General features: G+C 34.7%; 1 protein-coding gene across 1 annotated transcript; it reads right to left on the bottom strand.

The window, feature by feature from the left end:
- Nucleotides 1–5312: 5312 nt before the first annotated feature.
- LOC123203335 (PH, RCC1 and FYVE domains-containing protein 1-like) lies at nt 5313–12947 on the bottom strand. Its single transcript, XM_044619675.1, has 9 exons — nt 12559–12947; nt 11169–11255; nt 9993–10082; nt 9785–9871; nt 9570–9689; nt 7188–9299; nt 6896–7042; nt 6000–6508; nt 5313–5822 (listed from the first exon to the last, which is right to left on the bottom strand). Exons 1-9 carry the CDS (start codon nt 12604–12606, stop codon nt 5663–5665), a joined length of 3360 nt encoding a protein of 1119 aa, XP_044475610.1. The 5' UTR covers nt 12607–12947; the 3' UTR covers nt 5313–5662.
- Between the last annotated feature and the right edge of the window lie 377 nt (nt 12948–13324).

The raw sequence follows: 13324 nt of genomic DNA, 5'->3' as shown, positions 1-13324 counted from the left end.
ACCCAAATTTGGCCGGCCAACTTTGTCTTCCCACCCATGTATTGGTCGGCTCTCTCTCTTTCTCTCTCTTTGGTTCCATACTGTTGAAACTGGCCAAACCAAACAACATTCGGTTGCTCCCGATTTAACTTCTGCTTGGAAATCAGAAAAAAGATGATGTCACCCAGTTTGGAAAATCTGAGTATGCATAAATGGTCATCTTTTATACAGTGTATTGGCTTGCATGCTTTCCATTTCGGAGTTGCATATCACTGTGATCGACCACTTGAAATTAAGAGAGAGTTTCTGATCGTCCACAATTCATCAAGCAAACTTCCTTTGTTTTTTTTCCTGTATAACATTACTAATATTGCATTTGAAGAATTTTCTATATGATTCATTTGAAAGAGTTATGTCTTGGGTTGTAATCGAATACAGTTTGAGAAGGAATCAAAATCCTATAAACAATCCGAACCCTACAAAATAAGAAGACTAATATATAACAAATCAGAATCAAATCAAATTAGAATCACTAAATAGGAAACAATATTTTATTTAACATCATTAAGATAAAAAAAATGAAGAAGATTCATTTTTTAAAAGAAGATGAGATTGAATTACAAGTAAGAATACAATTTGCATGTTTCATGCCTTTATATATATAAGGTCTATCAGAAATGATCAATTGGGCTCAGAGCTTCTGTACAATGTGAAAGCTCGCCAATTAAACTTACTAGTTGAAGGAAAAGGAGAGGGGTTTTACTTATAAAAGATAATAAGCAACTTCTAAAGTAATCAAAAAGCATGAAAAAGAGAGTTCATCGATCTTCTTGATTGTTTTATCATGAGCATTCAGTTGATGCTTCCAAACAGACAAAAAAGACTTGAATTCTGGTACGTATTCTTCATGGCAGTCTATGTGAACTCTGTAATCCGAAGTCGTTGTGCCCTTTGGACGGCCCTGAAGGCGGGATTGGGACTCCTTTTGGCAAGAAACCAGAGATTGTACGCAGTGAATTGTGAGATTTTGTTGAACTCACTTTGAAAGCTTGAGAACTGTATCTTGAACCCTGAGTGTTATCAACCAAAACAACCAACAAAAATACCAACCAAAGCATGAGAATTAGACATCTTTTTTCCATACCCAATTAAAACGAGAAACAAACCAAGGAACTTGCGAAGAGAGAGAGAGATTCTGAGGCTGAAACAGTTGAAAGCAGTAGTGGCAAAATAGGTCAATATTAACAAAATGTGATTGTTGTATAAGAAGGAAAACGTTGGAAAATGGAGAAAAAAAATGCATGCTGGGTCATAAGGATCACCAAATGAGAGAGATCAGAAGAGAGAGAAAGGGCTTGAAGTTTGAACGGGTCTTAAGGATGAGTGCTTTTGAGTAAAACTAGAATGATGAAACACAAATGGATTTTGGGTATAGCCAAACAAAAAGGTACACAAAAGTTTGAAGAAAAAGAGGAAGAAGTTTGTGTTTGGTAGGTGACAAAGTGGGGACAGAAAATTAATTGGTCGACTAGCTAGGAAAAACTGAAAACTGTTTTGTTTTCGTCTAAGTCCCACAACATGGATCCTTGTTTCTTGGCTATTGATGGAGTAAATTTTTCATTTGTCTTTATTTTTTAATTCATTATTTTATGATACACCTTACCAGGATGTTGTTTCCATCTAAGTGAGATATCATTTTAACATTATTATTAGATATCTACACTAGTATTATGAAGCAAATATTGAATGATTGTCTAACCAAATTTAATCCAAATTAATATTGACCTAAGGATTAGTAAAATTAATATAATATTAAAACTTCGAAGGTAAAATTTAGATTTGAGTCTCTATTACGCTTGTAAAATTTTAACTTATCCAATACAGTATACAAATAAAAGGTATTTTCTTTTAATAATGTTATGTATACAAACTTCCAATCATATAATAATATATCATCTATGTACTAAAAACATGTATGTATAATTTGATTGATCTTTTTACATCTATTTCAATATATCTTAAGTATATGGTATATTTATATTCCGTAAGTTAAATTTGCAACTATTTAATTGAAATTTCAATTGTTTGGAATTGATTATTAGATTAGGAATGTAGATTCAGATGAATTTGGTTATATAGTTTTGATTAAGGAAATGAAAAAAAAAAAAGTGTGGCTAAGAAGAATTAGGAAGTTCACTTTTTATTTGAAGAGATCTTTAGGGTAGAAGTTAACATACCGTTCTTTAGGGAGAAACATGTGGTAGATAGTGATGATGGTGTAGCCTTTATTTTCCAACAATATGGAAGGCCAAGGTTGGCAGATATTAAGTTGTTTGTTGAAGTGGTCCCTATTAACACTATACAACCCTTATGGCTTTGGCAAACCAATCCAAATTCTCAGTTAACCTAGTGAGGAAACAAATCATGAGCAATCCAAAATTCCCCTACATAAGTGTTGTGAGGATGAGTTACATTGGAGTGATACATCTAAAACATATAGTTTTACAATTTGTATTACAACTTCGACCTTGGGATAGTAAAACCTAACAATTTTAGGATAAACAATCTAAAACATGGCTAATGCATCATCTAGTTTCATATTTAGTGAATGTTAACGCACCAACAAACACCCGTTGTTGTGTGGTAATTTTGTAAGACTAGAGTGATGAAGATGAAGAAGACTATATGAATATAATGAAAAGAAACTTAATTTCAATACCAAGACAAGTAACATTTTGTTTTGTGATTTTGATTCCACAAAATTCAAGTGTGTATCCACGGGTAATTTGGCAAAAAAAATATGAGAGGTTATACAAACAACCCACGAAGGTACAATAATACAAATCAAGTAAGAGAATCCAAAATAGAGTTAATGTTTAGAATGTATAAGTTGTTTGAAATGAAAGCAAGTGAAAGTATAACTAAACTCTATAAAAGATTTTCAAACCTAGTTAATGACTGGAAGGAATTAGAGAATAAGTTCAAAACTATCAAACCTCTTAGAAAGTTTCTAAGAATATTGCCAAAGACATGAAGTATGAAGGTGACAACAATAAAAGAGTCAAAGGACTTAAGCAAAATGCAAATGCATGAACCAATAAGTAGTTTTTTAACATTGGAAAAGAAGAGAAAACCTAGAGAGGAAGAAAATAAGAACAAGAAATATATAACTCTCAAAGTAGTTAAAGAAGAAGAGGAAGAAAGAAATTCCTCCATGGACAAAGAAGACATAAGTCTTCTTACTAGTAAGTTTAGTAAATTGCTCACAAGCAGTAAGAGGAGCAACAAAAAATATAAAAAATATAGAACTAAAGAGCCTGTGGATAAATGCAAGGCGAAAATCATTTGTTATAACTGTGAGATGCTAAACATGATTATCCTTAACTAAAATGAAAAGACATAAAGAAAAAAAAGTGTAAGAAAAGCTATTTATTGTAATATGAAGGAAAAATGACGATTCAAATGATGAGAGTGAGACAAAAGAGGAGAAGACAAACATATAGTCTTAAAGGGGAGTAAAATTTTGTAGAATTTAAAGTTTAACTTACCCAAGTCAATCCAACAAACCTATAAGCTATTTGAATAAAAAAACACAATGCAATAAATATACATAAAAAAAAAGTTTATTCAATTTAGACTGAGTTTGAGCTTTTTTTACAAATCTTTTACGTTCACTTATTCAAGGGAATCCCTTCGAAAGTTCACTAAAATATATCCAATCAATACACTTAGTTTTCTCAAAATTTTACCTCTACAATAGTTAAATCAAGATTTACCCTTACAAAATTTCAAGTATAAGAGTATATTTTGATAAAAGTGCCTCTAAGTAGAGTGATTTCACAAATGAACATAAGTTTCTCTTAAAAGAATAGAAGGGTAGGTTTAAGAGAGATAAAAGTTAGAATATATAATGTAAGCTTGAACGTTTGAGCTTCAATTGAGATTTGAACAATTATTGGTGCAATAATATGACCCTTGAATGACTACGAAGACCTCCTTTTATACTAGAAATAAGCTTTACAAGCTGATTATACGCATTGGTCTGAAAATGTATTAGTTGACTTTAAAAAAAAAAAAAATAAAGGAATTGAATTCGCAATAGTGTCTAGTGAAACAAGCATTCCTGGCTGCATGGTTCACTTTTTTGGAAAAGTCAAAACCTTAGTCATCTCTCTTACAGTCAAATTTTGGTTTTGCGCTCTGCATGGAGTAGGTGTTCTTCAGAGTCCAACAAGAGTTCCAATGTTTTAAATTTACCCATTAGCTTTTCAACTTCATAATGGGTGTTCTTACTTCGGAATGGTCTTATTTCTCATGGAACAATTTATAGTTATGGGAGAAACAAAATTTATTTTTAAAGTTTGAGGACAAGAAAATATAGTTAAGATAAATTATGGGTGACTAACATTTTACTATTAAAAAAAATTAATTAAAATAACTTAATTTTATTGGGGTTAAACTATATTAATCAACAATCTATAAAATATATAGCTATATTCAAAATCCCAAATTAATGTCCGTTTTACTCACATTTTTTACTTTGAGAATCCCAATCTCTCAAAACACTTTTTCACCTAGAATTTTATTTAAAATTCAGTTAAAAATCAAAGGAATTCAACAACAAATTCTTCTTAATCCAAGTAAACATTGCACAGTAGACAAGGTATGTACAATGGGCTAAAATGCAATTTTTAAGAAATATTTGTTAAAAACATGAACATATGATAAAATAACCCTAAAAAAATTTTATAAAATTGTATTTTAACACACCACACCTACCCGGCCGGTCTCACCAAATCACATCTACATTTGATTTTTCGTAAATTATAACTCAAAATCAGATCATTCTTTCATAATATTGTAAATTTGAAGTAAATAAAATGTTCTTCAATATAAAATTAACTATAAAACAACAATAATTGACAAAATAATAAAATCAGATTAATCACCCCTCCGATTTATACCTTAATTCTCCTAAAGAGTTCTTACGATTAAAAATGAAAATAAAACAAATATTACATTAAGACCATGACATAAAATTCAAAGAATTATGTTTAATATCGTTTAACCCCGATATTATAATACAATTTGTTTTAATCTATTGAAACAAATTTGAGGCAATTCCAGGCTAGGACACTCCCAAATTTCTTTCCTTTACAAAACAATCCCATTCCTAGAATTATTGGTTCAATAATATTATATATTCAATAAAAGTTCCTATAAACATGACACATTTAGTTTCTTCACATTATAAAAATGTTACAAGTGTTGTGTGAACTACCGATTTTCCTCCTACAATTATGATAAATTGAGATCTCAGGAAGCTCAAATCATGAAAGAATTATATTTTTTTTAATTCTAAATAAAAATATGAAATAACACTAAATATATGGACAACAAAAGAATTGTAGGGAAGGGGCAAGCTAAGAACAAAAACTGTTTTGCTATGGCGATGGCACAATTGATGATGTTATATACACTACAATACAAGAGATCTCGAAAGGTAAGAATTAAGATACCCATAAATTTATCGGACAAAGAAAAAGAGAACCAGACGACGGAATTGCGAGTCAAAAAAGGGCAAAAAAGTATTTCTGCTTCGCTTCGACTTAGCTTGGGCGTATCCTTCAAGTCATTGGTACAAATGTGTTAATGCTGAACCTCCCTATCTCTGGCCTTGTTGCTAAATCTGTGAAGTGGGAGAAAGAGCTCCTTCTGATCTGCGGGCAGCCTGCCCGGAGGTTGATGATTTGTCCAGTCCACGGACATTGTACCTCTCATATACTTTTTCACGGTTTTCTGACCACCAAGTCTCAGCTTGATGTTCCCCGAATCTTCTCCGGCTGCAGAAATGTAAACAGTTTCGAGGATTGAAAATTTACTATATTGAAGAATCTAATATCATATCTCAAGAACAAAATCCAGTGTAAAGTAGTGATGCGATGTACAGTAAAAGGCTCATGACACATAAGAGTGAGGTGACTCATGCAGGAATTTGGATTGAAGCATGATAAAATTACCTGAAGCGCACTCGTTTTAAATCTCTGGTTCCATCACTCAAGGCTACAAGAGTTATGTAGACACCAGGCTCATACTGCTCAATCCACTCAGCCTCAACTTGATTACTGTTGACGGCCATTGCAGAATTTCTGGACTTCGTTCCGTTCTCGCCATCTTGGAAAGGACCAGAATCTTTTCCATCACCAGATTCTGGCATACGGCCACTACTAGCATAAACCACACCACTACCATTTGGCAGTCTGGTATCTGGATGGTCATCCCTCCCATTGGCTCCAGTAGGTTCCCGGAGTAAGTGTGCAAGGTTTCCCAATGCATTATAATTGATAGAGTCAATTCCTGAGGGAAAACTCAGCATAGAGCTGCTGACTGAATCAGATCTTGAATGGCGCTCTCCATTTGCATCTGAATAATGAATTCCATTTGATTCCAAGACACTTGGTAGGTAAGCTGGCCTTATGCTCTCTGAATCGTAAGCTCCAGGTGGCAGCTTCTCAGCCATGTCTTTGAGCTGTGACAATATAGAGGAATAAAATTACAATAGTATCATCGAAAGCTTTAATTACATAAAGAAAATTTCACAAGAAATAACGAAATGAGAAAATCACGTTTTGAAGGAAAGCTGAAACTTGATTTTCAAATCCCACAATATGCTTGAAACAATTCCCAACAATCAAATATTTACAACTTCCTTTCCACCACTAAAATAGTCAATTTTAAGGACAGGTTTGTAGCCTACACTTGTAATGAAATCATGTCTGCGCCTTCTTTCTAAAGAGAATTCTTATCAAATTCAATATAGTGGCAGATAAGATACTATGAATAACTTATACCACATAGCAAGCGCAATTTCGGATCAAATACAATCTCAAGCAAAGGAACATGTAGAAGTAAGAACCTGAGCTGTTAGTGACTTGATAACTTCTTTTGCAGCCTTAGCTTTTGAAGATTCCTCCGCAGCAACTGCTACAGCTTCTTGAGCTTTTTTAGTCGATTTTTGAAGTTCCAGTTCTTGGAGCTCACATCTTTGTCTTAGGCTCTCAACCTACATCATATAATATGCATCAAGATTAAGATAATACATCTGGACATGAACCTACATAAATGCCCCCCAGCACCCAGCTGTGTAAGGCAATGCAGGATTTTGGCCTCCAAGAATATATAACAAAATAAGGAACTTCAGACCCTACCTGCGCTTGCAGCTTAAGCACTTCTTGATTCAAAAGTTCATTAGTCTTCTTCAAACTATCAGTAATACTTTTAGAGAAAGAAAGTCCTGATGTCGTAGGGACAGGAGTAGCAGATCGAGGGGGACTGGGTCTTCTTGAGAAAGGTGACACAGACCTGGAACTTACTCCAGATGGTGTGACAATTGGTTTGGGAGTCATTCGTCGCATATCAACAGCAGTAGAGAGAACAACATCTTTCAGTTGTAACAAAGAAGGTGCTTGGGAGGAGCGTACAAGGGAAAAAGTATCAGCTTTCTTGCTCTGTTTAGCAGCTTTGCTGTCTAACTGCTTAATCAAATCCATATTGGAAGGCATTGTTGACTTGGACAATTTAATATCAGCCTTGTCCAATCTGTCCTTGTTTTCACCTGAAAGGCGAGGCATAGAATTCTTCCTATTATTGATACCAGATTCTAAAGCCTTGTTTAGTTTGGCATAACAGGAATCACAAACACGACATAGTTTGCCTGGATTAGGTGCCAATGCTGCTCTTATTGCTTTTCTTGAACTGCATGAATGGCAGTGAACAAGTCCACAGTTATAGCAGTTATGCCTCTTCCGAGTGAAACCAAAAGCCTGTCTGCATGCTGAGCACTGAGACTGCTCAGCACTAGATACCCATTTATGAAGACATATAGCTGCAGAATAATTTGAACCACAAGCAATATATTTTACATGTCTATCCTTCAAAGCTTCAACCAAAGTTGGGGTTTTTCGATCTTCAACATCTCCATGGCCCAATCTTCCATTAGCACCCTTTCCCCATGTATAGACTTCATTCCTGGATGTTAGGACTGCTACATGATAGGAGCCACAAGCAATTTCTTCAACACACTCCCCTGCAAGTTTATCATCCACCATGCATGGTATCTTTCCAACAGCATTGGGATTCCCCAGTTGACCATAAACAGTACTCCCCATTGTAAAAACATGTCCTGATGTGGTCAACCCAACAGTTAAACTGTGACCACAAGCAATTTTGTGAAAATTGTAATCAATTAAAGCAGGCACACATGTGGGTTTAAGTCGAGCCTCCTTATCTCCATGTCCAAGACGATTTTTGTCTCCATCACCCCAAGTAAACAATTTCCCTGATGAAACGCTTGCACTGGACTGTGTTACAATAACCTCTACAACAGCAGCGGTATGCCACACTCCACAAGCAACAGCAATTGTTCTCAACCCTGAGAGAGATTCTACTTCTCTAGGAAACAAAACATTTTCCCTGTCACCATGGCCCAACACACCAAATGTACCATCACCAAATGTAAAGAGCTGCCCCATTGATGTTATTAAGGCCGTATGCCATGGACCACAAGTTACTGAAGCAACTTGAAGTCCCTCAAGAGGCCCTGATATTCTCTTTGGTATCCAGTGACTGACATCAGTACCATGTCCAAGAAGCCCAGCATTATGTGTGCCATCTCCCCATGTATATAGCTCCCCGGTCATTGTAACAGCACAAGTGTGGAACTCTCCACAAGCAACAAAATCAACACTAGTAACTGTCAAAGATTCAAGAAGACGAGGTTGAATAATATCCTTCACAACAACATGGCCAAGTCGCCCTCCAGATTCCTCTCCCCAAGTAAAAACTTCACCCTGTCTTGTGACCAAGGCTGCATGCCTGACTCCACAGGCTATATGATGAACATCCAAAACCACATTGGATTCCAATGGCCTGGGAAGAAGCACATCTGTTCTTGAGCTCAAGTAACTAGTACTTTTATCAGCCGAAAGCTTGACAACATTATCACAGATGACTTCACCCCATATGTATACATCGCCTAAAGCATCACAATCATCCGGTGCAGAACCATGGCTGGAGGTGCTGGGGGCACTAGAAACACTAACTCTAAAGACATCTGAACCAGATCCTTTTACTTGCATATTTGTGTTGTCTGATGCTACATGTGATCTTTCAGAATTTGAAGAAATGGAATTCTCAGGTTGAAAGCTCTTTGGAGAAGTAATTGGGTTGCTCAAACTGACAGAAACATCTGGTGAGCTAATATCTCTTGTAACACTCAAAGAACTATCACTTGCACTATTAGAAGTCAAGTCTCTGCTATCCTGAATTTAGTTTATGTAAATTTACATGTCAGACATGACAAGTAGTTGAACTTATAACATGAAAACAACAATCAATTCATCAAATAATGCACCTTTGGAACATAGTTTATACAACAGAAAATTTTATGCATTTTCAAACAAACAATTTTACAAATTTAAGTGAATGAAAACCAGACAGAGGCCTTTAATGGTACAGTATGACTGAGTGAAAAAAGAAATAAAGCACCGCAGAAATATCAATCTGTAGACCTTCAAGACAGATAAAATTACCTCAAGGTAGAGGCCTCCATCATTCCATCCATCAATTTTGGAGCGACCACCTTGTCCAGAGGGTATTAATGCTTTTAAGCCAGCAATCCACACCTCTGCCTCAACTTTGTCTTTGCAGATCTAGAAAGCAAGGAATATCACGTTTACAATTAAACCAGATAATGTGGGAAGAAAAAAAAAGAAAACATATTTATGGACAAAGTTTAATAACCAACCAGATCAAGTGACCGCTTTCCGTTGTTGTATATAAGAGAAAAAGATAAATAGTCCTTTTCTGGACGAAGGTACCGGTGGAAAACAGCCTGGTAGGATAACAAGAAAACTTTAGAGACAAGCTTAAATCCTTAAGGTAATCAATTCACATATGCTAAATAACATATAAGAAAAATGGTAAAACAGAATGATCAAATTAGGAAATCTCACAGTTCTTTGTCCAGGTATAATTTTAGATACAGAAGCTAACTTCAAGCTTCTTTCTCCACTGCTTGATATCCAGATCAAAGATGATTCGTCCTGTGATTGTGGGCATAAGTAAATCATAGAAGAAACAAACATATGAAAGAGGAAAAGCTGTAAAGTAAAAAAATTATAAAAACCAATAAAGTGAATAAGCATGAGTAAAACATATAGCAATACTTTAAGCGGAACAGCTTAGGATACTTGTTTGACACTTAAAACCATGGATTTCTAAATAAAGGCCATCGTTTATTTGACAAAATTCTAGTTATTTCATATAAGAAGGCCATATTTTACTCTCACTGACAATGAGCTGCAGTAGCCATTATACACAAAGATCTTAAACATGAATGAGAGCCAGACAACTAGAAAGTTGTTTGCTAATGCATTGCATCCCTCCCCTCCACAGTTTCCTACATGAGCTAAGGAACCTAAGATATAAGTCTTACACAAAATCCCTGAATGCCAGAACAAGACTTAAGAGAAGTTCTATAACCAAACAATACAATCTGCAAATTGCAAGTAACTTCATAGTTGACATTAAAGAACAGTCTAAATTATACAAAAGCCTCGTAAAGCTAAGCTGGTTAGGATCATGAACTAAAACATTACATCAATGTCATAAAAGCTAATCAAGCAAGATCAAACACCAAGCATCTTAAAATTTTGGGGAGAAATACCTCAATAAACCACCCAATCTATGCAAACCATAATTAATCCAGGGATATAGAGCACTGGATATCAGACACTTACAGTACCATGCCCAACTCTAAATTGAATTCTTTGCCCAACCAAAGATATTTTCTATCTAACACAATGCTGTCAAATTCACTGCTCTCTGGCTACTCTAAATTTTGCATTCTTATAAGTTATGTCATGATGAAAGGTACTCAATACATCGTATTATGATTGGCCTTAGACGATTTTGTCTTATTAAACAAATTATTTTTTCTTTGCAATTTCATATTATATCATAGGTATTTTCTACATAACACTTTCACCAGAAGCTGTATCATAACTATTTGGCATGATATATCTCTCACACTTTTTCTTTATAATAAAAAAATATATCCAACTCCAAGCAACAATAAAGGCATGAACGTCTAAAAGCAACCAACTTAAAGGTTTTAATATAAAACTTACATTAGAAAGTCTAAACGGACAAAACTTAGGCTTGCCCTTACGACCATACTTCAGAAGCTGAGCACCCTTCTTCAAAGCAATTAAAGCCTGAAGAGGCAGCAAAACAATTGAAAAACCTCAGAACAAAACCACTGCAACAAAAACTAATTCATTGAACTTCAGAAAGCATATATAAACATGATAGAACTAAAGAAATTAGAAGTAAAAACGCAAATTGATCACATCAGTTTTCAGAATTGGATTACACAAAAAGCTGACAAGCATCCTTCAATTTCCCCATCAATAACATGAATGTATGTTATTCAGCAGTTAAATTATGGAACTCTATTCGCAGATTACATGTTTTTTCTTGCTGGCTCTGACAGGATAATAAGCTCCTAGTTCAAGCTTATGAAAGAAGTGTACGGTTCCGTGCTTGGTATGTTATAGGTTTGAATAGAATTTGAGGAGGGACATTCATTGTGGAATTGCCACTTCTTAAACCTATCACAGGTTTAAGTTCCATTTGATCAGAAATACAAAAAATTTTGTGCCATGGAAAGCACAAAACATCTAGGAGAATGAAAGAGTCGCTCCAGACAATGAAGTAAACAGGAAGTGGTGGTATTCGAATGAGGATTATGTTTCTCATTCCAAAGTAAGGATCTAATTTAAACCAAAAAAATGAGAAAACACACAATGCCGTTCAAAACATCAGTTGGATACATCATAAACTATCACATGTCATGTGCGTGGTACTCTCATCATACTAATTGTTACCTTAGTCGAAAATCACTAGAGTTCGGAACTTGGTTTGTTACCCAAAAACTTAATAATAATTTTGTGCTACCCAATATTTCTCCTTTCCTCTTTCCCTATCTCAGTACAACAATCTACCATTGAACAGATCAAATAAGCAAGTAAAAGAAATCAAATTTACCAGCCAAAGACTACCTATAAAACACCTAGTTTTCAAATGCAATGCCTAGCACAGTATCAACTCATTTCATAAAATTACTTTCACAAAACTAAAACAACACTGTTTTCAGGTTTATTCCGTTGCAAGAGTAGCCAAAACAGGCTCGGTCACTTGTATAATTTCACAACAACTAACAGAATGCAACCCGTTTCAATAGGAAAATAACTAAATATCCCATAATTTAAATTTTTTAAATTTAAGAAAGAATAGATAAAGAAAGAGAGAAATAGAGTCCATTTTCCAATATTTTAATTTTCAAATAAACAAAACAAAAACCCAAATTAAGCGGAGAAAATCCCATTTTTTTCAACGACAAAAGGAAAAAAAATAAAAATAATTAACCAAAAAAATAAGGGCGTAAACTTTGTTACAAATTAAGAGCAAACAGGCAGAGTGAAAACAGAAACAAATGAAGAAGAAGAAGAAGAAGACCTGCTCAATATCACGGTGATCATTCCCGTAGCTAACAAGATCTGCCATTCCATGTGAGAGATTCACCAAAGCACCACCTCCCTCTTCGATGCCTCGCCAATCCTCCGTTCATCCTATACACTACTCACCCTCTTTTCTACTTTCTTGTCCCAACCATTCCACCACCATCAACTCAACTCTCCACCTCCACCACCAGATCTACCTGATCGCCTTCTGCTCCGGCAACGGACCACAGGAGAGAGAGTCGAGCTGAGCCGAGTCTTCGGTCTACGTAAAAATTAAAAAATTAAAAGTACAGAAGGAGTCAAAGGTGAGAAAGCAAAATAAAACGAAAAGGCAAAATAAGAAATAATAAGAAATCGCCCGAGAGATTAAAAACAATTATGAACTGCATTTCCAAAGCAGACTTTTTAGAATTTTTTTTTTATTTACCATATTTGTTTCTTCGCTACAGTCTTACTTGTCTGAAGACGCTGTTTGGAAGTGCTCATTTTTTGTCTGGTTCATGTAGGGTTAGACCGAAATTAAATTGATTCAGATTTGAAAGTTACTCTGTTTAACTCAATTTGAACATATTTAGCTTGAATTTAAATCAAATTCTAGTCAAAAGGTTTAACTCATGAACTTGGTGGATGAGTCGATTCAATTCAAATTTGACTCATGAGTCTATTCGATTCAAACTTAATTTATAATTGATTCGATTCAAACTTGATTTATAACTTGATTTCAATTATGTTTAGTATTAATAAGTTACGAATTTAAATCA

Source organism: Mangifera indica, chromosome 19, assembly GCF_011075055.1.
Source record: "Mangifera indica cultivar Alphonso chromosome 19, CATAS_Mindica_2.1, whole genome shotgun sequence".
NCBI classification, from domain to species: domain Eukaryota; kingdom Viridiplantae; phylum Streptophyta; class Magnoliopsida; order Sapindales; family Anacardiaceae; genus Mangifera; species Mangifera indica.
This window is presented reverse-complemented; position numbering and strand designations above follow the sequence as displayed.